General features: G+C 35.9%; 1 protein-coding gene across 5 annotated transcripts in view; it reads left to right on the plus strand.

The window, feature by feature from the left end:
• Positions 1-27,081, plus strand: part of DPP8 (dipeptidyl peptidase 8) — a 63,768-nt gene that overhangs the window by 16,012 nt on the left and 20,675 nt on the right. For all 5 annotated transcript variants that reach the window (XR_004625572.1, XM_034660810.1, XM_034660807.1 and 2 more), the window contains 9 exons: positions 8,758-8,931; positions 10,449-10,617; positions 15,773-15,883; positions 17,747-17,875; positions 18,450-18,511; positions 20,647-20,747; positions 21,459-21,636; positions 22,441-22,600; positions 26,361-26,440. Coding sequence is in view for 4 of the 5 variants with exons in the window: in XM_034660810.1 (XP_034516701.1) it covers positions 8,758-8,931; positions 10,449-10,617; positions 15,773-15,883; positions 17,747-17,875; positions 18,450-18,511; positions 20,647-20,747; positions 21,459-21,636; positions 22,441-22,600; positions 26,361-26,440 (1,164 nt within the window). In the remaining variant the exon portion in view is untranslated. The remainder of the gene's footprint in view (positions 1-8,757; positions 8,932-10,448; positions 10,618-15,772; positions 15,884-17,746; positions 17,876-18,449; positions 18,512-20,646; positions 20,748-21,458; positions 21,637-22,440; positions 22,601-26,360; positions 26,441-27,081) is intronic.

Consider the following 27,081-nt stretch of genomic DNA (forward strand, 5'->3'; position numbering starts at 1 on the left):
AAGGCAGATGCTTAGCCGCTGTGCCACCCAGGCACCCCTGGTTATGATTTATTATCTTTTTAACGTATTGTTAGATTCAGTTTGCTATAATTTTGTTTAAAATTTTTTTATACGTTCATGAGGGATATTGGTTTATAAAGTTCTTTTCTTATAATATCTATGTATGATTTTGGTAATAGTGTTAATGCTGGCCACAGAATAAGTTGGAAGTTATTTCCTCCTTTTAATTTGCTAGAAAAATCTGGTAGAGTTTTTGTGAAGCCACCTGGACCTGTAGTTTTCTTTGTGGAAAAAATTTGTAACTGCAAATTCAGTTTCTTTATTAGATGTAGTGCTATTCAGGTTATTGGTTTCTTTTTTAGTGAGCTTTGGTTGGTTGTGTCTTTTAAGGAATGCTTCTGTTTCATCTATGTATTGATTCTATTGACATGAGTTTCATAATAGTCCCTAATCTCTTTAGTGTTTACAGAATCTGTGTGATTCTCTCTCACTTCTGATACTTCTTGTAATTTGTGTCCTCTCTCTCTTTTTCTAATGAGTCTGACTTAGGGTTTACTGATTTGGTTTCACTGATTTTTCTCTCATTTTCTATTTTCTATTTCAATGTTTTACCCTCTGACCTTTTTTATTGCCTTTCTTCTGCTTACTCTGGATTTCATTTGTTCTTTTTCTTGTTTCATAAGATGGCAGCTGAGGTGACTAGTTTGAGTCTTTTCTTTTTTTCTTACATAGGCAGTTAGTGTTATAAATTTGCCTTTAGATACCGTATTAGCTGCAGCCGATACATTTTAATATGTCATGTTTCCATTTTCATTTAGTTCAAAATACTTCCTACTTTCCCTTTATCCCATAAGTTATTTAGATGTGTGCTGTTTAGTTTCCAAGTATTTGGCTATTCTCCAGAGACTTGATTTCTAACCAAATTCCATGGTATTCAGAGACCATAATTTGTATGACTTAAATCTTTTCCAATTTTTTAGTCTTGTCTTATGGCTCAGAATATGATCCATCTTGGTAAATGTTCTGTGTTTACTTGGAAAGAATATGTGTTCTGTTGTTATTGGGTCTATAAATGACCATTAGATGAAGTTAGTTTATTGTATTGTTCAAATTTCCTATATCCTTACTGATTTTCTGTTTGTTCTTCAGTTATCTGAGAGAGAATGTTGAAATTTTCATTTCATAATTAACTACTTTTTGTTGCAGCTGTATTAGTTTTTGCTTTATATATGTTGAAGCTGTGTTATAAAGTGCATAAGTGGATAGGATGATTGTCTTCCTGATAAATTGACTCCTTTATGGTTACTAGATGACCCTCCCTGTTTCTAGCAATATTTTTTTATTCTGAAATTTACTTTAATATTAATACAAGCTCTCTAGCTTTCTTTTGATTAGTGTTAGGATGGAATGTACTTTTCCATTCTTTTATTTTTTTTTTTACCAGCTTTATTGAGATATAATTCACACAGCATACAATTCACTCATCCAAGTATAGAATTCAGTGGTTTTTAGGGGTGCCTGGGTGGCACTGTGGTTGAGCGTCTGCCTTCGGCTCAGGGCGTGATCCCGGCGTTATGGGATCGAGCTCCACATCAGGCTCCTCCGCTATGAGCCTGCTTCTTCCTCTCCCACTCCCCCTGCTTGTGTTCCCTCTCTCGCTGGCTGTCTCTCTCTCTGTCAAATAAATAAATAAAATCTTTAAAAAAAAAAAAAGAAAGGAAAACTGGTAACATATTTACTGTGGAAAAATAGGGGTCATCACCTTAATGATTTTGGAACATTTTGTAGCCCCAAAGGGAAATCCATTAGTCACTTCCCGTCCACCTAGCTGCTCACCCTCAGACCTGGGCAACTACTAATCTACTTTGAGTCTCTATAGGTTTGCCTGTCCTGGACATTTCATATAAATGGAATCATGCACTATGTGGGCCTTCATGACTGGTTTCTTTCATTCAACATGGTATTTTCTGGATTCATCCACATTGTAGCAGATAATGATACTTCATTTATTTTTATGGCTGAATAATATTTCATTTTGTGGCTATCCTATATTTTATCAGTTTTTGGATATCTGGGTCATTTGGACTTTTGAGCGTTTTTGAATAATGTTGCTGTTAACATATATGAGATTTTGTGTAGACTTGTATTTTGAGTTCTCTTGGGTATATATCTAGGAGTGGAATTGCTGGGTCGTGTGGTAACTGTTTAAATTTTTAAGGAAGTACTAAATGGCTTTTCCATAGCAGCTGCATCCTTTTACAATCCTGCCACCAGTGTATAAGGCTCCTAGTTTTCTTCATCCTCACTAACACTAATTATTGTCTGTCATTTTGCTTATAGCCATCCTAGTGACTGTGAAGACGTGTCTCATTGTCATTTGATTTGCATTTCCCTAATGATCAGTGCTGTTGAGCATTTTTTCATGTCTTTATTGGCTGTTTATGTCTTTTTTGAAGAAATCTCTGTGCGGGTGGGTCCTTTGCCCATTTTAAATTGGGTCTTTCTAAGGTTAAGTTGTAAGAGTTCTGTATATATTCTGGATACCAGGTGTTTATCAGATAGGTGATTTGCAGATATTTTCTCCCATTCTGTGAGTTGTCTTTTTGCTTTTTTCTTTAACTGCAGTAGTCATTAATTAGCATGAAATCAGTCATAATTACCTTTGACAAGTGTTTAGTACTATAATCATTCATTTAGATCTGTACATTTAAGTAAAATTGCTTTGGTCTCTATGGAGGATAAGACAGTTTTTGTGACATCCTTTTTCCTCTATTCATCATTTACCTTAATCTGAAGTTCTATATCTTCTTTTAAAAAATTGTGCCAAAATACATATAAAATTTACCATCTTAACCATTTTTAAGTGTACATTAGTGCACACCATTGACATTAAGTACATTCACGTTGTTGTGCAACCATTACCACCATCCATCCACAGAACTTTTTCATCTTGCAAAACTGTAACTCAGTACAAATTAAATAATAACTGCCCGTTACCCCTCCGCCTAGGTCCTGGCAGTCACCATTCTATTTTCTGTTCCTAGGAGTATAACTACTCTATGTACCTCATATAAGTAGAGTCATACCATATTTGACCTTTTGTATCTGGCTTATTTTACTTAGCATAATGTACTTAAGGTTTGTCCATGTTGTAGTATGTGTCAGAATATCCTTTTTAAAGATGAATAATATTCTGTTTTTTCTATATACCACATTTGTTTATCCATTCATCCATTAATAGTCACTTGGATTGCTTCCACCTTTTGGCTATTGTAAACAGTGCTGCTGTGAACATGGGTATACAAATATATTTTCATGTTCCTACTTTCAGTTCTCTTAGGTGTATACCCAGAAGTGGAATTGCTGGGTCATATAAGTCTGTTTTTTGTTTCTGAGAGATAGCCGTACTATTTTCCATAGCCGCTACGCCATTTTACATTCCTACTAGCAGTGCACAAGAGTCCCAGTTTCTCCACATCTTTACCAGTACTTATTATTTTCTGGCTTTTTAGAGTAGCCATCTTAATGAGTATGAGGTGGTACCTCATTCTGGTTTTGATTTGCATTTCCCTAATTAGTGATATTGAGCATCTTTTCATGTGCTTATTGGCTATTTGTGTGTCTTTGGAGAAATGTCTATTCAAATTCTTAGCCCATTTTTTATTCAGGTAGTTTGGGGTTTTTTGTGGCTTATTTTCTTCATACTGTTGTATTGTTTGAATGGTTACCACCGAAAGGATATATCCAAACCCTAGAGGTGTTTGTGAATGTGACCTTGTTTAGAAATAGGATCTTTCTAGATGTAATTAAAGATCTCAAGATGAGACAATCCTGGGTATAGCGTAAACCCTAAATACAGTAACTGATGTTCTTTTTTTTTTCCCTTAAGATTTTATTTATCTATTTGAGAGCATGAGCTGGGGGAGGGGCAGAGAGAGAGAGTGTAGTAGACTTCCCACTGAGCAAGGAACCCAACACAGGGTTCGATCCAGGACCCCAAGATCGTGGCCTAAGCTGAAGTGAGATGCCTAACCAACTGTACCCAGGCAACCCAACTGGTATTCTTATAAGACAGAGGCGAGGGAAATTTGAGACAGGCACAGAGGGTAAAGATCATCTAAAGATTACAGTTATGTTGCCACAAGCCAAGGAATCCTGGAGCCACCAGAAGCTGGAAGAGGCAAGGAAGTATTCTCTCCTTCAGCCTTTGGAGGATGTCTGACCCTACTGAGCTCTTAATTTTGGGCTTCTGTCCTTCAGAATTGTGAGAGAATAAATTTCTGTTGTATTCAGTCACCAAGTTTGTGGTAATTTGTTCTATCAGCCCTAGGAAACTAATATACGTTCTTTGATGCACACAGTTAAATTTTGATAAAGTGCAATCATTCTGTTTTCTCTTTGATTGCTTGTGCTTTTGACATCATATCTAAGAAACTGTTGCTTAATCCAGGGTCACACAGATTTGTCTGTTTAGTTATATGTGAGTTTTATAGTTTTAGCTCTTACATTTAGGTCTTTAATTCATTTTGACTTAATTTTTTTATATGGTGTGAAATAGGAGTCCACATTAATTCTTTGACATGTGGAATCCAGTTGTCCTAGCACGACTTATGGAAAGCTGTTCTTTCCCCATGGAATGGTCTTAGCACCCTTGTTGAAATTCAGTTGACCATAAATGTGTGGATTTATTTCTGGGCTCTCAGTTCAATTCCAGTGGCCTATAAATCTATCCATATGCCAATACATGCTGTATTGATTAATGTAGCTTTGCTCTATTGAAATTTGAAAATGTGAGTCCTCCCAGTATTTCTCTTTTTCAAGATTGTTTTGAAATTCCATTATCAGTACTATTAGGATCAGTTCATCCGTATCTGGAGAAAAAGGGGAGATATGATAGCCATTCTTTGAATCTCTATCAATTTGGGGTATATTGCTATCTTTATAATCTTAAGTCTTCCAATTCATGGACATGGTGTATCTTTCCATTTATTTAAATCTTTTAATTTTTTTCAACAGTGTTCTATATACAGATCTTGCACTTTAAAGTTATTGCTAAGTATTTTACTCTTTTTGAGGATATTTTAGATGGAGTTACTTTCTTAATTTCATTTTCAGACTGTTTATTACTAATGTATAGAAATGCAACTGATACTTGTTTATTGATCTTGTAGTCTGCAACTTTGCTGAACTTATTTACTAGCTCTAATACTTTTTTGTAGATTATTTTAAGGGTTTTCCATATATAATATCATGTCATCTATAAATAGAGATAGTTTTCCTTCTTCCTTTCCAATCCTAGCTAGAACCTCTGTAATAGTGGTGGTAAAAGCAGACATCATTTCTTTTTCCTGATCTTGAGGAGAAAACTTTCAGGTTTTCCGATACTAGCTATGGGTTTTTCATAGATGCCCTTTATCAGATTGAGAAATTACCCTGTATTCCTAATTTGTTGAGCACTTATATCATGAAACAGTGCTGGGTTTTGTCAAATGATTTTTCTGTATCTATTAAGAAGATCATTTTTCCCCCACTATTATATTAATACCATGCATTGTATTGATTGGTTTTTATATGTTGAACCAAGCTTACATTCCTGGAATAAATCCCACTTGGTTGTGTGTAATTCTTTTAACATCCTGCTATATTCAGTTTGTCAGTATTTTCTTGAGGATTATTGCATCTGTAGTCCTAGGGGATGTTAGTCTATGGTTTTAGTTTATTATTGTGTGTGTGTGTGTGTGTGTGTGTGTGTGTGTGTGTGTGTGTGTGATGTCTGTCTGGTTTTGGTGTCAGGATAATACTGACTTCATCAAATGAGTTGCAAAGTGTTTCCACCTGTTCTCTTTCTTTGAAAGAGTTTGAGAAGGATGGGTATTCATTTTTTTTAACATTTGGTAGAATTCATCAGTAAAGCCATCTAGTCCTATGCTTTTCTTTTACGGGTAGTTGTTTTGTTTGTTTGTTTGTTTACTAACTCAATCTCTTTACTTATTCGAGGTCTGTATTTTCTGTTTCTTCTTGAGTCAGTTTTGGTGGTTTGTGTGTTTCTAGGAATTTAACCATTTCACCTACATTATTGAGTTTGTTGGCATACAGTTGTTCATACTATTCCCTTATAATCTTTTTTATCTCTGTAAGATTGTTCCTAATGACCCTCTTTCATTCTTGATTTTAGTAAATTGAGTCTTCTTTTGTTATTTTGTTTTTTTTTTTTCATTCTAGCTAAATTTGATCTTTTCAAAGAACGAACTTTTGGTTTAGTTGAGCTTTATTGTTTTTCTATTCTTTGTTTTATTTCCAATTTATTTTGTATTATTTTCTCACTTCTGCTTGCTTTGGCCTTAGTTTGGTCTTTCTCTCCAGTGTCTTAAGGTGGAAGGTTATGTTATTGATTTCAGATCTCTTTTTTAATGCAGATATTTGTAAGTGCCCCTCCGAGCACTGCTTTTGCTGCATGCCTTAAGTTTTGGCATAATGTTTTCATTTGTCTCAACGTATTTTCTGATTTCCTTTGTGATTTCTTCTTTGATCCATTGGCTACTCCTTCTTGGGCCAACATCTGGAAACCGTTGGGGCAGTTAGCTGGGACAACTGTAAGGTTCACCTCATTTGGGTCCCATTTCTCAGAAATCACTGTCCTTTTTTGTCTAATGTCCAGTGTCTTGAAAACATTATTTCATATATTTTGTTAGTTGTTTCAGATGGGAGGATAAGCTGAGCCCCTGTTACTCCATTTTGGTTAAAAATGGAAGTTGGTTTCATTTTTAACATTTAAATCTCGGATGTATTTGGAATATGTGAGAAGTGGATCCAGTGTTATCTTTTTTGCATATGGCTATGCAATAATTCTTATTTAAAATTGAAATCAGTAATCACTGATTTTTAAAGTCCCATCTTTTTCCTACTGTTTTTTTCTTACAAATTTCTATATTTAGCTTTCTATTTTAGATTTTCTATTTTCTGCCATTGCTGTTGTTCATTATGTTTATTCATGTTTTAATTTTTAAATATCTGGTAAAGTGAGCCTTGTTCCCCATAATTGATCTTTTTCAGGGTTATTCTTTCAGATAACAAACTTTATAATTAAAAAGTTATAAATATAGAGTTCTCTTGTAAAAGTTAATTTCTTAACTCTGAAATTTCTTGTGTTCTGATTATTAAGCATTAAGACATATTAAGTACAGACCAAGTCCAGTGACATTAAGGGAGAATAAGAGGGAAGAAATTAAAATATAATCATATTCTCAGAATTGCTTTTGGCTTCAATTGAAAGAGTCTTAAGAGATACTTAAAGAGATCAGAATTAATAAAACTATATGTTCATTGAATTTACAGGTTTTCTTTTGGAGCCTAACACAATGTATAAATGTATATACATGTAATTAAGTATTAATAAAAAAGTGATACAATGAATACAAAAAGTGGGTGGGTTTTTAGCAAGATTTCCAGGTTGTCTCATTTTTATCCTCACCTAACATTATTTTAGGTTTGCAAGTACACACATGTATTTGCCATCCTTGAACAATGTTTACTTTCAGTGTGCTAGCTTAGTTTTGGAGTGATACATTCCTGCCAGTAAACTTATCTAGATACCTTTGTAAGGTATCCTTGATAGTAGAAACCATGTCTGCTTTCCTTATGTATCATGCTCAAATGAAGTATTAAGAGCTCGTAGGGAAAATGTGGATGTAAATTTTTTTGTTAGCACTTACTAAATTTGTTTTCTGTATATTCCTTTTTAAATTTTATACCTATATCAAATAATATTTCTAGCTTAGGAAAAGCCCTTATTGTCACCAGTCATTAATTACAAATAGTCTTGGAGAGAGATTTTAACAGATGCTGCAGGTAGGAAAACAAAATGACACAGATTCTGCTCATTTTTTTTAATCTATTTATAGTCAGAAATACTGAAAAAAGTGAAAAACAGTACCATAGTCAAATAAGTAAAAGAGGTAGTAACTTTTATATAAATCTCAAGGAAGAGATAACTGTACATCGTAGTGGATCAGGAAACTTTCCTTGGCAAGACTGAATCTGAGCTAAGATTTTGAGATAATGGTAAAACTTGGATGAATGAAAGAAAAATAGCCTTTCAAAGGGGGACAGTGGAACACAAAGACCAGGAGGCAGAAACTCATATGTTGAGTTTTATGTCAATGACAGGACCATCCTGATCTAGGGTTTTATTAGAAGAGTATTAATAGATGTGGTGGGAAGGTATTAATGACAGCTGATACTTGAGAACTTACTCTGTGCCAATCATTGTGCTAAATGCTTGGCGTGTTTTTAACTAAGTTAATCTTCACAAAGCTGAAGTAGATGATATATTACCATTTTGAAAGTGAGAACAATTACTTTTGAAGAAATTAAGCTACTTCCCAAAGTAAGACTTCTAGTGAGGGTCAAAGCCTAGATTCAAACCACTTGGTTTCAGAGTCTGTGCTCTTAACTACATGCAACACTGCTCAAGTACGTTTAAGTTGTAGAAGGTCTGGCATGCCAAGCCAAGGTGCTGAGACAATTCTTGTTCTCTACTATATGCAGTAATCATCTAGAGACCCTTTACCAGGAAATCTTTAAGCAGACTTCTTGAAATTAGTTTGCTTAAAGTTACTGGCACATTTTGGAGTCATTCAACATGTAGACTCGGGAATATGGGAGATGCTAGGATATCAGTGGAAATTTTTTGCTAAAAGCAAATAGCAAGCTTTCAGAAGACTGGAGTAGGTGACTTCTCTTTTCCTTTTGCATTAGGCAACACTGGACTATGGAATGTATTCTCGAGAAGAAGAATTATTAAGAGAAAGAAAACGCATTGGAACTGTTGGAATTGCTTCCTATGATTATCACCAAGGAAGTGGAACATTTCTATTTCAAGCTGGTAGTGGAATTTATCATGTAAAAGATGGAGGGCCACAAGGATTTACTGTAAGTTGGTGTTACTACTTGTTAAATGTTTTTAGGTCCTAAAGGTTATTTGCATCAGAAAGGTAATTAAACCAAAAAATTATATTTACCCACCAAGTGAGAAATTTAATAATAAAGAAAACAGGATATATGAGTACTAATTTCCAATGTTAAGAATTAATCTTTTTTACGCTGACATTAATATGTAATTTTTTAAATGCTAAAAACCCTTGCTATGTAGGAAGATATAGTAAAGGGCATTAATGCCCATCTTCTGAATACATGCTGAGGGGGTTTTGGAAGATAATGTTATCACAAGGCAATCTAATTTTGGTTCCCTTAAAAACTTAATTCATTTTTTTTTTTAAGATTTTATTTATTTATCTGACAGAGAGAGAGATCACAAGTAGGTAGAGTGGCATGCAGAGGGAGAGGGAGAAGTGGACTCCCTGCTGAGCAGAGAGCCAGGTGCCGTGCTGCATCCCAGGACCCTGGGATCATGACCTGAGTCGCAGGCAGACACGTAACTGACTAAGTCACCCAGGCACCCCAAAAACTTAATTCATCTTAATAAATGGTTTTAAATGTTTGGTTTTATTCCAGGCAATTTTTTTTGTTTGTTTTTTAAGTTTTATTTATTTATTAGAGAGAGAGACAGAAGAGAGAGCAAGAATGAGTGGGGGAGGCCAGAGGGAGAGGGAGAGAGAATCTCAAGGAGACTCCCCAGTGAGCACGGAGCCTGATACGGGGCTTGATCTCATGACCCTGAGGTTATGACCTGAGTGGAAATCAAGAGTCAGACACTCAACGAAATCAAGAGTCAGACACTCAGGGACTGAGGCACCCAAGTGCCCCTCCAGGCAATTCTTTACATGGTATTAGACCTATTCTTTTGTTAGAATTGTGTGATCCTGGCTTTTATTACATCTTTTTCAGCAAACTGTTTTATATTGGTAAAATTAATTTGAAATATTTAATAAATATTCAATAAGTGCTTAATGAAAGTATTTGATAAGCAGTCATTACTCTATTAAACAAGTTTGGACAACAAAATTTATGAAGCACTGTTATATTGTCTTTATTTACTTTCCTATTGGGGCACCCGGGTGGCTCAGTGGCTTAAGCATCTGACTCTTGATTTGGCTCATGTCAAGATCTCATGGATCGTGGGATTGCACCCCATGTGGGGCTCTGTGCTCAGCAGGGAGTCTACTTTTCTCCTTCTCCCTCTCCTTCTGCCCCTCCGTTTGCACTCAAGTACTCTCTCTCTTTCTCTTGCTCGCTCTCTTTCTCAAATAAGTAAATCTTATTTTTAAAAAATCTTTATTTACTTTCCTATTACCCTTAGCTTTCTAATTCATAGTGTTAAAATCCATCCTTATAAGTTAAGGCATGCAAAAGTGTATTTTTCTGATGGGCAATTATCATAGTTGACATTTTACTTGGAATTATTGTTCATTTATAGGAAGGGTGTTGGCAAATGAATATGCATCTATCGACCTAATACTTGCTTTAAAAATGTTTTTTTTCTTTTCTAGCAACAACCCTTACGGCCAAATTTAGTAGAGACTAGCTGTCCCAACATTCGCATGGATCCCAAATTATGCCCAGCTGATCCAGACTGGATTGCTTTTATACATAGCAATGATATTTGGATATCCAACATTGTAACCAGAGAAGAAAGAAGGCTCACCTATGTGCACAATGGTAACACATAGTTGTTCAAATCTACTTTTCTGAAAAGTATTTTTTAAATTTTGCTTTTGCTCACTTTTTGAAATTGAGGCAAAGTAGGTGATCTTTATATTTTAAATTCAAATCTTTAAAAAAGAAAAAAGTACAGAGGATAAATAGTATGTACCACCTGCATAATGCTACCTTGTTTTAATGTGCATTTGCAGATACCACTGCAGCACCTCTGACACGATTGTTTCTTTAGCTTTCTAAGACTGTCAGGATTTCCCCAGAACTGTGCTCATTAAAATAAAATTTCAGTTAAAAAAACTAATCTTGTTTTTGGGAAACAAACAAAAACCTAATATACAAAAATTTATCTCCCCTTTTTAGAGAGCCTACTTAGTTATTTTGTCATAATAGGAAGAACAAAACTTTATAGAATTGTGTGTATTGTGGAAATACTTAATTTTCATTAAAGTAATTATAGTAATACTAAGCACTGCTCAAAGCACAGAAAAGATGTAGATGTTTTCCTCTAAAGCTTTCATACAAATGCAAGATGGGAAACAGTGTATTGCTTTTTCTTTGAACACATGAGACAGTTTAAGATTAGTAAGTTCCACAGTGAAGGATGGTCACTTTCAAAATTCATTTGTTCAACTCTTACTTAATCTAATGTTCACAAAGCTGATTTATTGGGCATTTTTCTTAATAAATTATTTAAGAATATAACAGTGTATTGACAACACACATTTTTTTCATTATTAGGATAATCAGTGTTATAGAAGAAGCCCTTTCCTGAACAATTTGTGTTGGTAGAAAGAACACTGAATTAGGAGTCAAGAAATCTTGTTCTAGCTGTTTAGTCAGTCAACAAAGATAGGTTAAGTTCCTGTGCACCAGGTAACATGGCAGAAACTAAGGATACAAAATTGAATAAGATATAACCTGGGCCCTCAAGGAAACTATATGAATAATAACACAGAGTGATAAGCAAACGTAGAGTGTTGTGAGGGCATCAGTTTGGGGTAGTGGTCAGGTAAGGCTTCCCAGAAGAGAGGACACCTAACTGGTATCTAAACTGATCTTAGATATGACTGCACATTAACCAGTACATTCCAGGTGAGGGGACCACATGAGAAAGGTCTTAATGCAGAAGGTGGTGTGTGAGAGGAGTTAAAAGCAGTCTGATGGTTCTAAAGCATAAGATATGAGTCAAGAAGAAGGGAGAGGTAAGGCTGGCAGATAAAAAGAGCCAAGATAAGGGTTAACTATCTCATGGAAATCAACAGTCTCTAGCATGATGTGGGAGTCCAATGAAAGTTTTTAACAATTGGGTGGTGTGGTCAGAGTCATATTATAGATGAATTGTTCTGAATACTTTGTGAATGTTGTATTTGAAAAGCCCAGGACTAGAGGCAAGGACACCAAAACTTGACTGTTGAAGTTATCCAGGTTTAAGTGGTCTGAAACTCTGTAGAGCATCAGATAGACAAAAGGGGATGGAGTAGGAAACTTTTTAAGTGAAAAGTACATGTTTTGGGGGCGCCTGGGTGGCTCAGTCTTTTAAGCGTCCAACTCTTGATTTTGGCTCAGGTTATGATCTCAGGGTCTTGAGGTCAAGCCCCATGTTAGGCTCTGTGCTCAGTGGGGAGCCTGCTTCCTTTTCCTCCCTCTCCCTCTGCCCTTCCACCCACCACCAACCCCCTCCTCCCTCTCTCTTTCTCTCTCTCTCTCAAATAAATAAATAAAATTTTTAAAGTAAAGAAAGGTACATGTTTTGGGTCTCCATTTGGAGTCAGGAAATCAGAATGGCTACCAATTATAGGGTTAGGTTGATGATTAGTAAATCTGGATTGGAAATCCCAGCCATTTCTTCATGCTTTCAACAAACATTGAACACTCACTGTATACTAGTTATCCTACTTGAGGCTGGGAGTGCAAAGCTCTGATGGTAACCAATAGAATTAAGATGTTTTTTAGTCTAGCTTTTGTTCTGTAGAATTATTTTTCCACACAGGGTTATTGTGAAGATGGACAGAATTTAGGGGCATCTGGGTGGCTCAGTTGGTTAAGTATCCAACTCTTGATTTCAGCTCAGTGTTGTGAGATCTGTGCTGGGCGTGGAGCCTGCTTAAGACTTTCTCTTCCCCTCCATCTGCCCCTATCTCTCTCTCCCTCTCTTTAAAAAAAAAAAAGTGACAGAATTGAAAGTAGAAAGCACTGGCACCCTGCAGGATGCTATAATACTGTTTTTATTATGTTCCTTTCTGTGCATATAGGTATGTGGTATATTTTATTATTTTCAAGATTAATGTACTCATTAAAAATGCAGTCTAGAACCATTCTAGTTTGAATTCTAGATCTACCATTTTTTAGTTCTGTGACCTTGAGTAAGTTATTTAACTGGTCTCTGTTTCCATATCTAAAAAGGCGTGTTATTATAGTCTCTTATGAGATTCTAATGAGTTTATATTTGTGACGTGTTTAGGCTGGTGTCTGAAACATAGTAAGTGTGATGTGTTTAAGGAGAGAGGTAGGTACAGAGTAAGCATCTTCAGTCTTACTCTGCTTACAATAAGTTTCCAAGTAAAAGTCTGCTTTTAGATGGGGTTAGTCAGTGAGCATGTGCACGTGTTTATTTTCTGCCTAGTATGAAAAGGAATGTAGAAGTAGTCCAGTACCAGCCTCTACTTTCAAATGATATATTGACATATCAGAAGAACAAAGCGATACCTTTTATTCATTTAATAAATGACTCTTGATAATTGAGGTCTGTAGTAAGTGAAAGGGAAATAGAAATGAAGGGTGCCTATTCTCACATCCAAAAGAGAACAAATATGAAACAATATAGTAGGTGTAATTTTGGGGTAGTTGACAGATCTAAGAAAACCAAACACTGGTTTTGCCTATATCAGTAATTCCAAAACTCAAAAAACTCTTTGAAAACTGAGCTTAGTTTTCACTGGCTCGGTGCTAAAACTCATTTGGTGGAGAAACCTGTCCTGAACTGACCTGAGGATATTTATAATCTTAATCCTACTTAGTGTGTCTATTCATAAGTTTGCTGCAAGAATATTGGTGTATTCAGTTACAGAGTATTTGATTACCCTGCCAGAGATGTTACATAATTATATGGTAGATACATGATAAATATGAAAAATCCTCCAAATTTTGAGTTCCAAACACTTCTGGACTCAAAATTTTTGGATAGGGGATTATTGGCTCATGTTACATATTTGTTTCAGACAATATGTAGAAAATACAGATAACCAAAAATAATACATTGGAACTTGTCTGTAATATTGAAATCACTATGACATATTACCATACACGCATTAGACTGGCTAAAGTGAAAAAGATTAAGAGCACAAATGTTGGAGAGGAACTTTCATACATTGCTAGTGAGGATAGAAAATAATACAAATACTATGGAAAACTATGTGACAAGTTTCTTACAAAGTTAATTTATCATACTACCCAGTCATTCCACTCCTAGGTCTTTATTCAAGAGAAAGCATACACCCACAAAGATCCCTATACAAGAAAGATTATAATATCTTTAGTCATATTACCAATAACTGACAGTAACAGTAAAAGCCCAGATACCCATTAACAGGTGAATGGATTAAAAAAAAACAACTGTGGTATACTATGAACTACCACCCATCAATAAACAGGAATGAATTATTGATACTGTAACAATATAGGTGAATCTCAAAAAGCAGACAAAGTATGACTTTACTTATATAATATTCTAGAATATGCAAAACTAACCTATGGTGACAGAAATCAGATCAGTGTTTGCTTCTGGGGTGAGAATGGGCATTGACTGAGAAGAGGCATGAGAAAACATTTTGGGTATTGGAAATATTCTGTCTTGATAAGGTGTGATTGGTTACACAAGTATATACATTTTTTTACAAATAAACAGTATACCAAAGATTTTGTAAATTATAAAGCAATTATTAAAAAATGCTTCTCTGTAGTCTGTCTTACTATTTGGGGAGAACCACATTTTGGTTTATATCCCAGCACATTATAAAATATATATTTAACATTTTTTGAATGAAATTATAGTGTACATGCCATTTAGTAATAGGGCTTTTTTTAATCCAGGTATATTACAAACATTTCTCCATGTCATGAAATCTTTTTTTTTTTAAGATTTTACTTATTAGAGAGAGAGGAGTGTGTGTGTGTGTGTGTGTGTGTGCACGCACGTGTGCATGCATGCGTGTGTGCCAGAGAGCACAAGCAGGGGAACAGCAGAGGTAAAGGGAAATCCCAGGACCCTGGGATCATGACCTGAGCCGAAGGCAGACGCTTAAACTGACTGAGCCGCTCAGGTGGCCTTCCGTGTCATGAAATCTTATAAAATTATGATTTTGTGGTTGGGGGGGGGTTATTTTTTTTAATTAATTAATTTATTTATTAAGATTTCATTTATTTATTTGTCAGAGAGAGAGAGAGCATAAGTAAGGGGAGCAGCAGGCAGAGGGTGAAGCAGTCTCCCAGCTGAGCAAGGAGCCCAATGTGGAACTGGATCCCAGGACCCCGGGATCATGACCTGAGCTGAAGGCAGATGCTTAACTGACTGAACCACCCAGGCATCCTGGGGGGGTTATTTTTAAAGCAAGAGTTCCCTTCAAACTATTTGCTGGAAAGTGTAAAACAGATAAAAGTTGAAATGTTCTGGTTGACTGGAGGAAGGGGAGGGAGGAAAAATGGTGAGGATTATGTGATGTGTAAGACCCATTCTAGGTCTAAAGTTGGACTTTTCTGGGTAGAAGTTAAGTCATTGTGACCCTTTACATGTATTCTTTTTTTCTGCGATGCTAGCTAAATGGGGAAGTAATAACTGACATTTATGGAGCACATGGTTTGGTTCAGGCTTTGTTCTTAGTGCTTTATGTGAGTTAACTCATTTAATCTTAACAACCTTATGAGGTACATTCTTATTCCCATTTACAAATGGGACACTGCGGTGGAATGAGGTTGGATGATTTGCCCAAGGTCAGTCAGTCAGTACATGATGGAGCTCAGATTTATATCCCGTCCATTTGGCTCCAGAGTTCACCATAGTTCTACAGCTGCATTTCAGAATAAACTAAATCATTGTGCTTAGTACCTATGAAAAGTTAGAGAACTTTCTGTGATAATTTTGCTGTTTGTGTTTGTCTAGAGCTAGCCAACATGGAAGAAGATCCCAGATCAGCTGGAGTTGCTACCTTTGTTCTTCAAGAAGAATTTGATAGATATTCGGGCTACTGGTGGTGTCCAGAAGCTGAAACAAGTAAGGGGGTTTAAAATAATATAAGTTAATTAAAGTATTATGAGATTCAACTGCCAAATCCTGAAGAGTAGATTATGAAGTCAGGAAGATTAGATCCTACCAGTAGTTATTTAGAAAAATAGGCTATATCCCACCATAATGAATTCTTATAAAAATAATTGCATTGCAGAATTAATTCTAATAAAAAATAAAAAAGTAATTGCATCAGTGCCTCTGGTCCTTCAGCTCTTTGCCAGTCTTTCACCTAGAGGCTGGTCTTGGTGGCAATATTGGTGACGAAATAAAAAAAATACTATACCTTGATGCATTGCTATATAAAAACTTAGGATTGATTTGAGTGTCTGCATGAATGTATGGCCAAATTAGTGTATGGAATGGATCAGGAAAAGGGCACAAATTCCTCCCTTTTCTTTTTTTTTTTTTTTTTTAAAGATTTTATTTATTTATTCAACAGAGATAGAGACAGCCAAGCGAGAGAGGGAACACAAGCAGGGGGAGTGGGAGAGGAAGAAGCAGGCTCATAGTGGAGGAGCCTGATGGGGCTCGATCCCGTAACACCGGGATCACGCCCTGAGCCGAAGGCAGACGCGTAACCGCTGTGCCACCCAGGCGCCTCCCTCCCTTTTCTGGATGAATTCACAAGTATTTTATTGCCTGTGAAACAGCTTTCTCTGAAGATCCGGTTAGAAATTTGCTTTACATTGTAGCCTAATACTTGATACATATATTGTATACAAAAACTAAAAACAAATTTCATGAAGCAGTACTTACCTTTATGTGTAATGTACTCTGATATTGCATTTTTTTGTTCGTTGTATATTTTAAATGCTTGTCATTACCCATTAATAAATTTCATGACACAGTAATGGATTGCAGCTACCATTTTTGTTTTTTTAAGTAAGCTCTTTGCCCAGTGTGGGGCTTGAATTCACAACCCCGAGATAAAGAGTTGCTCGCTTTACTGACTAAGCGCCCCAGCAGCTTGTATTTTGAACATTTCTCTAAGGGACCATGAAAAATACTTATTTTTAAGCCATGTCTTAGATTTGGGCATTTAATTTTAAGATGTAAAATGTTTTGCCATAACTGTTTGTTAGAACAAGATTTTGACATGAATTAGAGAAACCATTAAAAGAAAACTGGACTCTTTAAATAGCATTTATTTTCAGGGTGTCTGGGTGGCGCAGTTGGTTGGGTGTCCAACTCTTAGTTTTGACTCAGGTCGTGGTCTCGGGGTCTGGGGTCGAGCCCCACATTGGGCTCCATGCTCAACACAGGGTCTGCTTGGGGCTCTCTCCCCCTCTCCATTTTCTTCTCCCCTCTGCTCTCTCTCTCTTTCTCTCAAATAAATAAATAAAATCTTTTTTTTTTAAAAAGCATTTATTTTGTTATAGGAAATATTATAAATATAATTGAGTAATTCATTTTTCAGCAAGGAATGCATTTTAAGGAGTACATGGACTGAAGTCCTTCATAAGTGTGTTTCCCCTGTTTTAAATACGTATAGGTACAGGGGTACCTGGCTGACTCAGTCAGTAGAGCAGGTGACTCTCGATCACCAGGTCATGAGTTCAAGCCCCACGTTGGGCATGGAGCCTACTTAAATTTTAAATGTATACATATGTATGTATATGTACATAATTATCTTCAGGTTTTGCCTTCCTTTAACCAGCAAAAGTGGTTTAGTAGTAACTCATCTTCCTAGTGCAAAGACTGGTGATACTTTCATATACAAAAGGCAGCGTATTTTATACATAAATTATTTTTCACTATGGGAAATATACCACTAGAGGGAATGGTCAGTTATGATTACTCTCTGGAGTAATTCTTCTAAATTTTCAATATTTAAATTCCTTTTAAAAGCTCCCAGTGGCAGCAAAATTCTGAGAATTCTATATGAAGAAAATGATGAGTCTGAGGTGGAAATTATTCATGTTACATCCCCTATGTTGGAAACAAGGAGGGCAGATTCATTTCGTTATCCTAAAACAGGTACTATATTCCTTTGACATTTATAGTCACTTCTTTCTACTTTCCAAACAAGATTCTCTCTGCAGTCATCCAAAGGTATGGCCAACATCAGTCATTTACAGCCTTAATAAAGGTAGGTTATTCATTAATTGTCACTGAAGTAGATCTCTTAATTATAGGCTGCTCTTATTTAATTCTTTTCAAAAGTTGGGAAGTGCACAAAGCTGGTTACTTGAAGGAATGAAAAAAGAGGACTTTTGCTAGGAAATAAAGATGTTTAAGGGATTATGTTCTTAATAAGTCAGTAATTTTTTTTCCTATTTTGATGTTTACATTTCAATTACAAAATGATACAGAATTTCTCATTTATTTCATATTGACTCTTGACGTTTTCCATTCCCCCTCTCTTTTTTTTTTTTTTTCTGATACCTATGTTGAGAATTATGAATTTGAGTTGGAGTTCTTAGATTCTAACGCTGTAGAAGCCCTGACTCTACAACATTTCTGACTTAACTGAAGTATAAAGGGGATTGATCTGGCAAAATTAGTTTGAATAGTTTTGATTATGCATTACTATTCATGTCTCTTTCTAAAGGCACAGCAAATCCAAAAGTCACCTTTAAGATGTCAGAAATAATGATCGATGCTGAAGGAAGGGTAAGTATAAAATGTTGAGTTGACTTTTTGTGTCGCTTAACTGGTCAGTCTAGTAGATATCTTAGATATACTTCTTAATTTTTTGAACTCAGTTAACTTGCTGAGATATCTGTGGACGGTGCTTTGGAAACTTTTTGCTGGTTTCCAAGATAGGAATATAGGGATATGCATATTTACCACTCCTTTCCAAAAGTTTTTCTTCTTTGCCATTGTTAATTCTCCAGATCAGTGTTTAAAAAATAGCAGTCATTGGCTAGTGACTTACCTTCTGTGTTGGATATCCCACATTTCTCTTGTATTGCTGCTTTCCATTTGGATAGTCATATGCTTATTAAGCTGAATGCACACAAGATTAATTAAAACAGTCTTCTTGGGGCGTCTGGGTGGCTCAGTCAGTTAAGCATCTGACTCTTTTTTTTTTTTTTTTTTAAAGATTTATTTATTTATTTATTTGACAGAGATAGAGACAGCCAGCGAGGGAGGGAACGCAGGCAGGGGGAGTGGGAGAGGAAGAAGCAGGCTCATAGCAGAGGAGCCTGATGTGGGGCTCGATCCCACAACGCCGGGATCACGCCCCGAGCCGAAGGCAGACGCCCAACCGCTGTGCCACCCAGGCGCCCCCAAGCATCTGACTCTTGATCTCAGATCAGGTCTTGATCTCAGGGTGGTGAGTCCAGCCTCGCATTGAGCTCCATGCTGGGTGTGGAGACTACTTAAAAAACAAAACAAAACAAAACCCCAGTTTTCTCTGCTCTACTTTTTTTAATAGCTTTATTGAGATATAATTCATATACAATATAGTTCACTCTTTTAAAGTTTCGAATGGCTTTTAGTATATTCACAGAATCATGCAACCATCACCACAGTCAGTTTTAGAACATTTTCATCACCCCAAAAGAAACCCACATCCCTTAATCATCACCGTCCAACCTTCCTATGTCCCATGACACTGGGCAACCAATGATCTACTTTCTGCTTGTAGGTTTGCCTATTCTGGACACTTCATATAAATGGAATCATACAGTATCTAGTCTGGTTTCTTTCACTTAGCATCATGTCTTCAAGCTTCATCTGTATTGCTCCGTATGTCAGCACTATCTTGCCTTTTTTTTTTAAGTTTTTATTTATTTAAGTAATCTCTATACCCGACGTGGGGCTCAGACAACCCCGAGGTCAAGAGTCTCGTGCTCTTCCGACTGAGCCAGCGAGTGCCCCAGTACTTTCTTGCTTTTTATCACCCACTAATATTCCATTGCGTGGCTGTATCACATTTTCTTTACCGCTTATCAGTTACAGACAATTAGGGCATTCCACCTTTTGGCTCTTATGAATAATCATGAATGTGTATGTTTTCACTTCTCTTGGTAGATACTGAGAAGTGGAATTGCTCAGCCATATGATAGCTCCATGTTTAACCTTTTGAGAAACTGCCAGACCGTTTGCCCAAAGTGTTTACACTATTTTACATTCTTATTGTGTGAGGTTTCCAATCTCCACATCCTCATCAACACTTCTGTTGTTTGTCTTATTTATTATAGCCATCCTAGTAAGTTTGAAGTTGTATCTCGTTGTGATTTTGACTTAAATTTTCCTGATAGCTAATGACGTTGAGCACCTTTTCATGTGCTTATTGGCCATTTGTATATCTTTGTTGGAGAACTATCTATTCAGATCCTTTGCCCTTTTTTAAAAAAATATTTTTGTGTTGGCTAGATTTTTAAAGGAGAAAAGTTTGCTTACTTAGGGCTATTTCACTAATATATTACACAAATCATATTTTAGGCTAAAATATAGGGAACTAGGGATTATTATTTTTCTTTGATACTAGAGTCTAAATAAAGTGATTAAAACTTGTTTTTACCAGTTAGTAGCAAGGGCTCTGTTAGTATAAACTCATAGGAAAAGACTTTTAGACTGTGCTAATTCTTGTGCTTAGAACTTTTTTAGGAATGAAGAGCACACCCGTATAGGTAACCCACAACTTACTGCCGGTTTCGCTGTGTCCCTCATGCCTTTTTAAATACCTAAGGCTGAAAAAATATCATGCTGTTAAAGATGATGATTTAGGTAGACTAGTAAACTAGTTACTGATCTAAGTCTTCTGTAACTCAATGCCTTTTTTTCTTTTTTAATAGATTATCGATGTCATAGATAAGGAACTGATTCAACCCTTTGAGATTCTGTTTGAAGGAGTTGAATATATTGCCAGAGCTGGATGGACTCCAGAGGGAAAATAGTGCGTATGTTAAATTGTCACTTCTTTACAATTAATTTAGAATCCAAAACTTTAGAAATGTTTATGTTATTAGGCTTGCCCTTCAGTTGGAGATGCCTTCACATGAAAATTTGCCGAGTAGTTATTTCTGCACAGAGAATTTTTCCTGAGCTAAGTGGGCTTGCGGATTTGTAATCCTGTAAGCACGGGGGCATTGCATTTTCATTCTGTCTTTTACATAGCCAGTCGTGGTTTCAGTGTTTGTTTTGTTTTGTTTTGTTTTTTGTGGTAAAACTGTATGACTTTAGGGCTCACATGTAAGGGTATCTATATTTTTTTATTATATAATTTAAGCAAAAATTTTTGTTGAGTTTTATGTGAAGGCGATTACATATAGTTCCTAAGGTAGACAACAGGAGTTTCACAAGGCTGCCAATTGTCGACACTAAAGGGAGAAAATAATTTCATAGGTCATTTGTGGTTTTAGGAGTTTAAAGAAAACCATTTTTTAAAAAACTCTACTCAAGCCTAACTTTAAAAAATAAGTACAGAATAAGCTAATACTTTTAATTAGCCATTTGTAAGTGATAATTTAACATCTACTAAAGCAATTCTTTAATTGTGATTACAGAAATAATGGATGGTACTAGAGGAGAGAGTAGGGGAATATTCATTTTCTGAGAGATGGCTTTATTTTTGGTACTTTTTCTGTTTGTTTGTTTGTTTAAATAGTGCTTGGTCCATTCTACTAGATCGCTCCCAGACTCGCCTACAGATAGTGTTGATCTCACCTGAATTATTTATCCCAGTAGAAGATGATGCCATGGAAAGACAGAGACTCATCGAGTCGGTGCCTGACTCTGTGACACCACTAATTATCTATGAAGAAACGACAGACATCTGGATAAATGTATGTATGCTTTACTGTACTTGGTTATGTATTTTCTTAGAATGCTAAAGCAAGTGAAGTTTTATAGCAAACTATCAAACGGATTTTTTAAATTCAGAGTAACCATGAATATTATTTGCTTAGTTTGAACATTCCAAATTGGAATGTTTGTAGATGGAAAGTAGATGTCATTGAAATGACATCTCCTTGGCTGCAAATTTGCCCTTGTTCCTGGACACATCAGGTATTGAAAAACAGCCTCATCAGTGCCTCTGAGGAGGACCTCAGAAGTCAGGAAGAGACTCTCTCTTTTAAGTTGGCAAACTATACCAAAATTTACCAGTTGGGATTGAATTTTTCATTTTCCAATTTAGTGGAAAAAACTTAAATAAGATACAAGATAAATAAAGCCAGATCACTCCCTGGCTGAGTACAGGCTTTATATGATTCACCCTTCAACTGTTACAGTATTTCTCTTTGGAAAAGAAAAGTAACAAGATTTTGGATAAGAATAAGTAATAAGATTCTGTAATAAGATTTATATCATTAAGCCTCATGCCATGTTTCAAAGGATTATAGAGATGATGAGTAAGAAAAAGCTTTTGGTCGTATTTTTCTTTTTTCACTATTTGGGAACTTAACGTGAGATAAATCTGAAAGGAACAGACAAAATCTATATTGTAAATATACAGTACCCCCAGCACTGACAGTTATTTACGTTTCAGAATGTATTTATCAAGTAATTCTTTTTTCTTTAACTTAATTGAATTGTTTATGTAGTATTTTCATTAATGTGTATAGTAAATTAAGCTATTCATTTTACAGATCCATGACATCTTTCATGTTTTTCCCCAAAGTCATGAAGACGAAATTGAATTTATTTTTGCCTCTGAATGCAAAACAGGTTTCCGTCATTTATACAAAATCACATCCATTTTAAAGGAGAGCAAATATAAACGATCCAGTGGTGGGCTGCCTGCCCCAAGTAAGAAATCCTTTTTCATTTAGAAAAAAAAATAAATTATATATGTGTATATATATATATATATATATATATATATGGGGCATAAAGTGGGAGGGACAAGGTAATATAATGTCTCTTTTCTATATTTTGTATACTTTATAAGTATCGGTACTTCATTAAACTTAATAAAGCTAAAATATAAATACATACATGAAATCACAGGACAAAGTTCTTGATGGATATGTAAGAAACCATTAATAGTGAGTAATCTCTGGGAATGGAATTACTTATTTTTGCTTTCTACTTTGCCTTGCTTAAAGTGAGCCCATGTCCTATTTAGATTTTAAAAAGCTGTTTTTAAAATGTTATTTGGTTATTAGATATTTTTACATACTAGTTTTGTTTTTGTTTCTTACATACTTTTTCTTTTTTTAAGATTATTTATTTATGAGAGAGAGCACCAGTGTAGGGAGAGAGCACGAGTCAGGGGGAAGAGCAGAGGCAGGGGAAGAAGCAGACTCCCCGCTGAGAGGGAGCCCAACGTAGGGCTCTATCCCAGGACCCTGGGATCATGACCTGAGCAGAAATCAAGAGTTGGCTGCTTAACTGACTGAGCCACCCAGGCACCCCTACTAGTTTTTTTGTCTTTTTTTTTTTTTTAATACTGTCTACATCTACACTGAAGTTAATATGGCTATAGCTCTTCAGATTGATATATGTTATCCAAAGTGAAATGAAATATTATGTCAGCTGGAGTTAATTTCTCTTTAAAAAGTGATGGTTTTCCTTTTGGGAAATACAGAATGGAGATGTAAGCCTAGAAAAAGTGAAATGGTATATCCAATAGTTCTCCTGTTTTTGTTTTTGTTTTTTAATTGAGTTACAGTTTTCTACTTTAACAATACAGAGTTTGTGTTAGAATGGTAGGCACTTTATGATGATGTTATATGTTTAACTGCCATTTGTAACTTAACAGACTCAACATAGCCATTTTTTTTAAATTGTGGCAAAATAGACATAAAATCTACCGCTGTAACTATTTCAGTGTACTGTTTAGTGGCATCAAGTATATTCATATTGTTATGCAACCGTAACTGCCATCCACCTCCAGAACTTTTTTCATCTTCCAAAACTGAAACGGTGCAATAAATAATACCCAGTTTAGCTTATTGCTCCCTCTCCTCAACCGTGGGCAACTACTTCCTGTCTCTATCATTTTGACTACTCTAGATACTTCATATAAGTGGAATTATACAGTATTTGCCTTTTTATGTCTGACTTACTTCACTTTGCATAATGTCCTCAAGTTTTATTCATGTCATAGCTTATGTGAGAATGTCCTTCCCTTTTAAGGCTGAATAAATTCAGCTGTATGTATGGGCCACGTTGTATCTTCCATTCATCTGTCTACAGACACTTGGGTCCCTTCCACATTTTGGCTGTTGTGACTAATGCTGTTATGAACATGGGTGTACGGATATCTGTTTTGAGACCCTGCTTTCATTTGTTTGGGGTGTATACCCGGAAGTGAAATTACTGGATCATATGGCAGTTCTATTTTTAATATTTTGAGGAACCACCATACTCTTTTCTGGGGCAGCTGCACCATTTTACATTCCCATTAGCAGTGTGCAAGGGCTCCAGTTTATCATCATCCTTACCAACACTTGTTATTTTCTGTGTGGCTTGTTTGTATGTTTGTTTTGGATATAGCCCTCCTAGTGAAGTGGTATGAAGTGGTATTAAGTGGTATGTCATTGTGCCTTTGATTTGCATTTGCCTAATGACTACTAACATTGTGCATCTTTTCATGTGTTATTATCCATTTGTATATCTTCTTTGGAGAAACGTATGAATCCTGTGCCAGCTTTTCAAGTGGGTTGCGTGTTTTTCTCAACAAGGCCTTTTAAATATCATTCTTATTTGGGGAACATGAGCTACATCTTAAGACTAGCAAAATAAATACTGCCTATGACTCTGTTCCTTTCCTTAGCCTAATTTTTTTAAGGCAAACTGGGTCTTGTATATCCAAGATGAAGAATTTCTTCCTTGACAGCCTTAGTTTAACTTGACCCTTAGTGTGAAATTGCTTTTACCAGCTCCTTTGTTGTTGATAAATTAAATCCACTTACAAAATTCCAGAAATTTTAGTGAATGAGCAGGGGGAAGGGAAGGAGGGAGAAGCAGACTCCCCGCTGAGCAGGGAGCCCAGTGCAGGGCTCCATCCCAGGGGTGGGATCATGAGCTGAGCCAAAGGCAGACACTTAACCAACTGAGCCACCCAGGCACCCTCCAGAAATTTTAGTGATGAAGACTGTTCAAAGAGCTGTGAATAGTAATTAACTAAAACAATATTTGGGGAACAGTAATAAAATGTTAACTTAATGTAACTTAAAACTTTATACTCTGTTGAAGATTGTAGGAAGTTAACATTTGTCTCTGAAGCCTAGCCTTTTTGTTCCCTCTCAGCATCTCTTTCTGGGCCCCTCAGTATCTGTCTCTTCTTTCCCTTCCCCTCCTTTCTTCTTAGACTTTCTTGCTCCAAATCTTCCTTTTTCTTTGATATCCACTTTATCTTCCTCCTCCCTCTTCTTCCTCAAGTGGCTATAATGTGAAACAATTAGTACTTGTTATGTATATGTTAAATAATATTTTCTGGATGTGAATTTGTGTCTAAGAAAAAATAAATCAACTTTTTTAACCTTATGGGGACCCTAGTTAAGACCCTGTACCATCTCACCATCTCAGCCTGTCCGCAACTGTCTCTTCCCACAGTGCTACTAGGCAAAGAGAAATGGTTTCCATTTTTTAACCTCCTCCTTTGGCCACTGGCCACTGAGACAGTCTTCTTTACCCAGACAGGATCTCATAAAGACAAATGGGCATGTTAGCATTCACCGTGGTAATACCCAGTGTATTTTTTGGCAGATGCAGAACAATTGTATAAAATTTTTTTCTTTTGTGACTTTTTAAGTAGTTTGTTGCATTTTTAGAGGAAATGCCTTGTCAACCCATTAGATTTCTAGGTCTAGGAATACAGTTGCTTTTGAGTTCTTTTTTGGCTTTGCCATCAGAGTCTGTTTTGCTGTTTTCACTTGATTTATATGGATCCTTCAACCATTATTCCATTGTATTGTGAAGACTCATAGCTTGGAATTTTTTTTAACTACAGACTTTTTAAAAATTAAGGTGAAATTCACATAACGTTAAATTCACTGCTTTAAAATGAACATTTTAAACAAACATTTTATTTTTTAAGATTTATTTATTTATGGGGTAGAGAGGGAGAGAGAGAATCTCAAGCCAACTCCCTACTGAGTGCAGAGCCCGTCTCGGGGCTCAGTCTCACAACCCTGAGTTCATGACCTGAGCTGAAATCGAGAGTCGGAAGCTCAGCTGACTGAGCCACCCAGGCGCCCCTTGAACAAACATTTTAAAATGAACAGTGGCAGGGCGCCTGGGTGGCTTAGTTGGTGGGGCATCTCACTCTTGATCTCAGGGTCTTGAGTTCGAGCCTCCTGTTGGGCGTAGAGATTACTTTTTCTAAAAGATTAAAAGTTAAAACATTAAGAAAAATAAGATGAACAGTGGCATTTAGTACATTCACAGTGTTGTGCAGTCACCACCTGTGTCTAGTTTCAAAACATTTTCATTACCCCAGGTATAACTTGAATTGCTTAATGTACTTTTGGAAAAAGGAGTTTTAGAGTAATGTTCTTCATTGTTTCGTTTACTTATAGTCTGATACAGAGTGCTGAATGATAACTATGTTTATCTTTAGGTGATTTCAAGTGTCCTGTCAAAGAGGAAATAGCAATTACCAGTGGAGAATGGGAAGTTCTTGGCCGGCACGGATCTAATGTATGCTCTTTTATTCTGCTGATATGTTTGCTCAACACTCTCTGTGTTTATTCAGTCCTACAACTTCATGTGACCCCAGTGTTTTGACAATATTAAGTTAGGGCCTACAAGAACTCAAGGTTTAGAAAGGAAGAATCTTCGTTTAAATTATAAATCACTCATTTTATAGTCCTGCTATTAGATGTGTTCTGGTTACTTAAGTTCACCATTTTCAAATATAATGTTGCTACCTAATAAGGAAAGGTCTGGTCCACATTTTCTGAGTCTGCAGAAGTTGTGAGTGGGATATCGTTTGAAAATTATTTTTATATCTCTTATAGACTGCTCGTGTCTTTTCTACATTAGAAATTGCATTTACTACTTCTGAGGGAGTGATTCTCTTTAAACTTACCTGTTTATCTTATGTCACAAATTTAAAGTTTTATCCACAACCCTCAAAGAGTGGTGGACATACATACAGAGTGTACGTTGATATGGAAAAGGAGGAAAATTCACACACACACACCCCAGCATGCAGCTTTCTGTAGCAATTCAATGAATTCTAATTTTTTTTCTTTTGCCTTTCATAGTACCTTGTGTTTGTTTGAACTTTTAGTTAGGTGGTCAGTTTCCTGAGAGCTCTAAGAACTCCATCCTTTATG

Source organism: Ailuropoda melanoleuca, chromosome 5 (genome assembly GCF_002007445.2).
Source record: "Ailuropoda melanoleuca isolate Jingjing chromosome 5, ASM200744v2, whole genome shotgun sequence".
In the NCBI taxonomy this organism is placed as follows: Eukaryota; Metazoa; Chordata; class Mammalia; order Carnivora; family Ursidae; genus Ailuropoda; species Ailuropoda melanoleuca.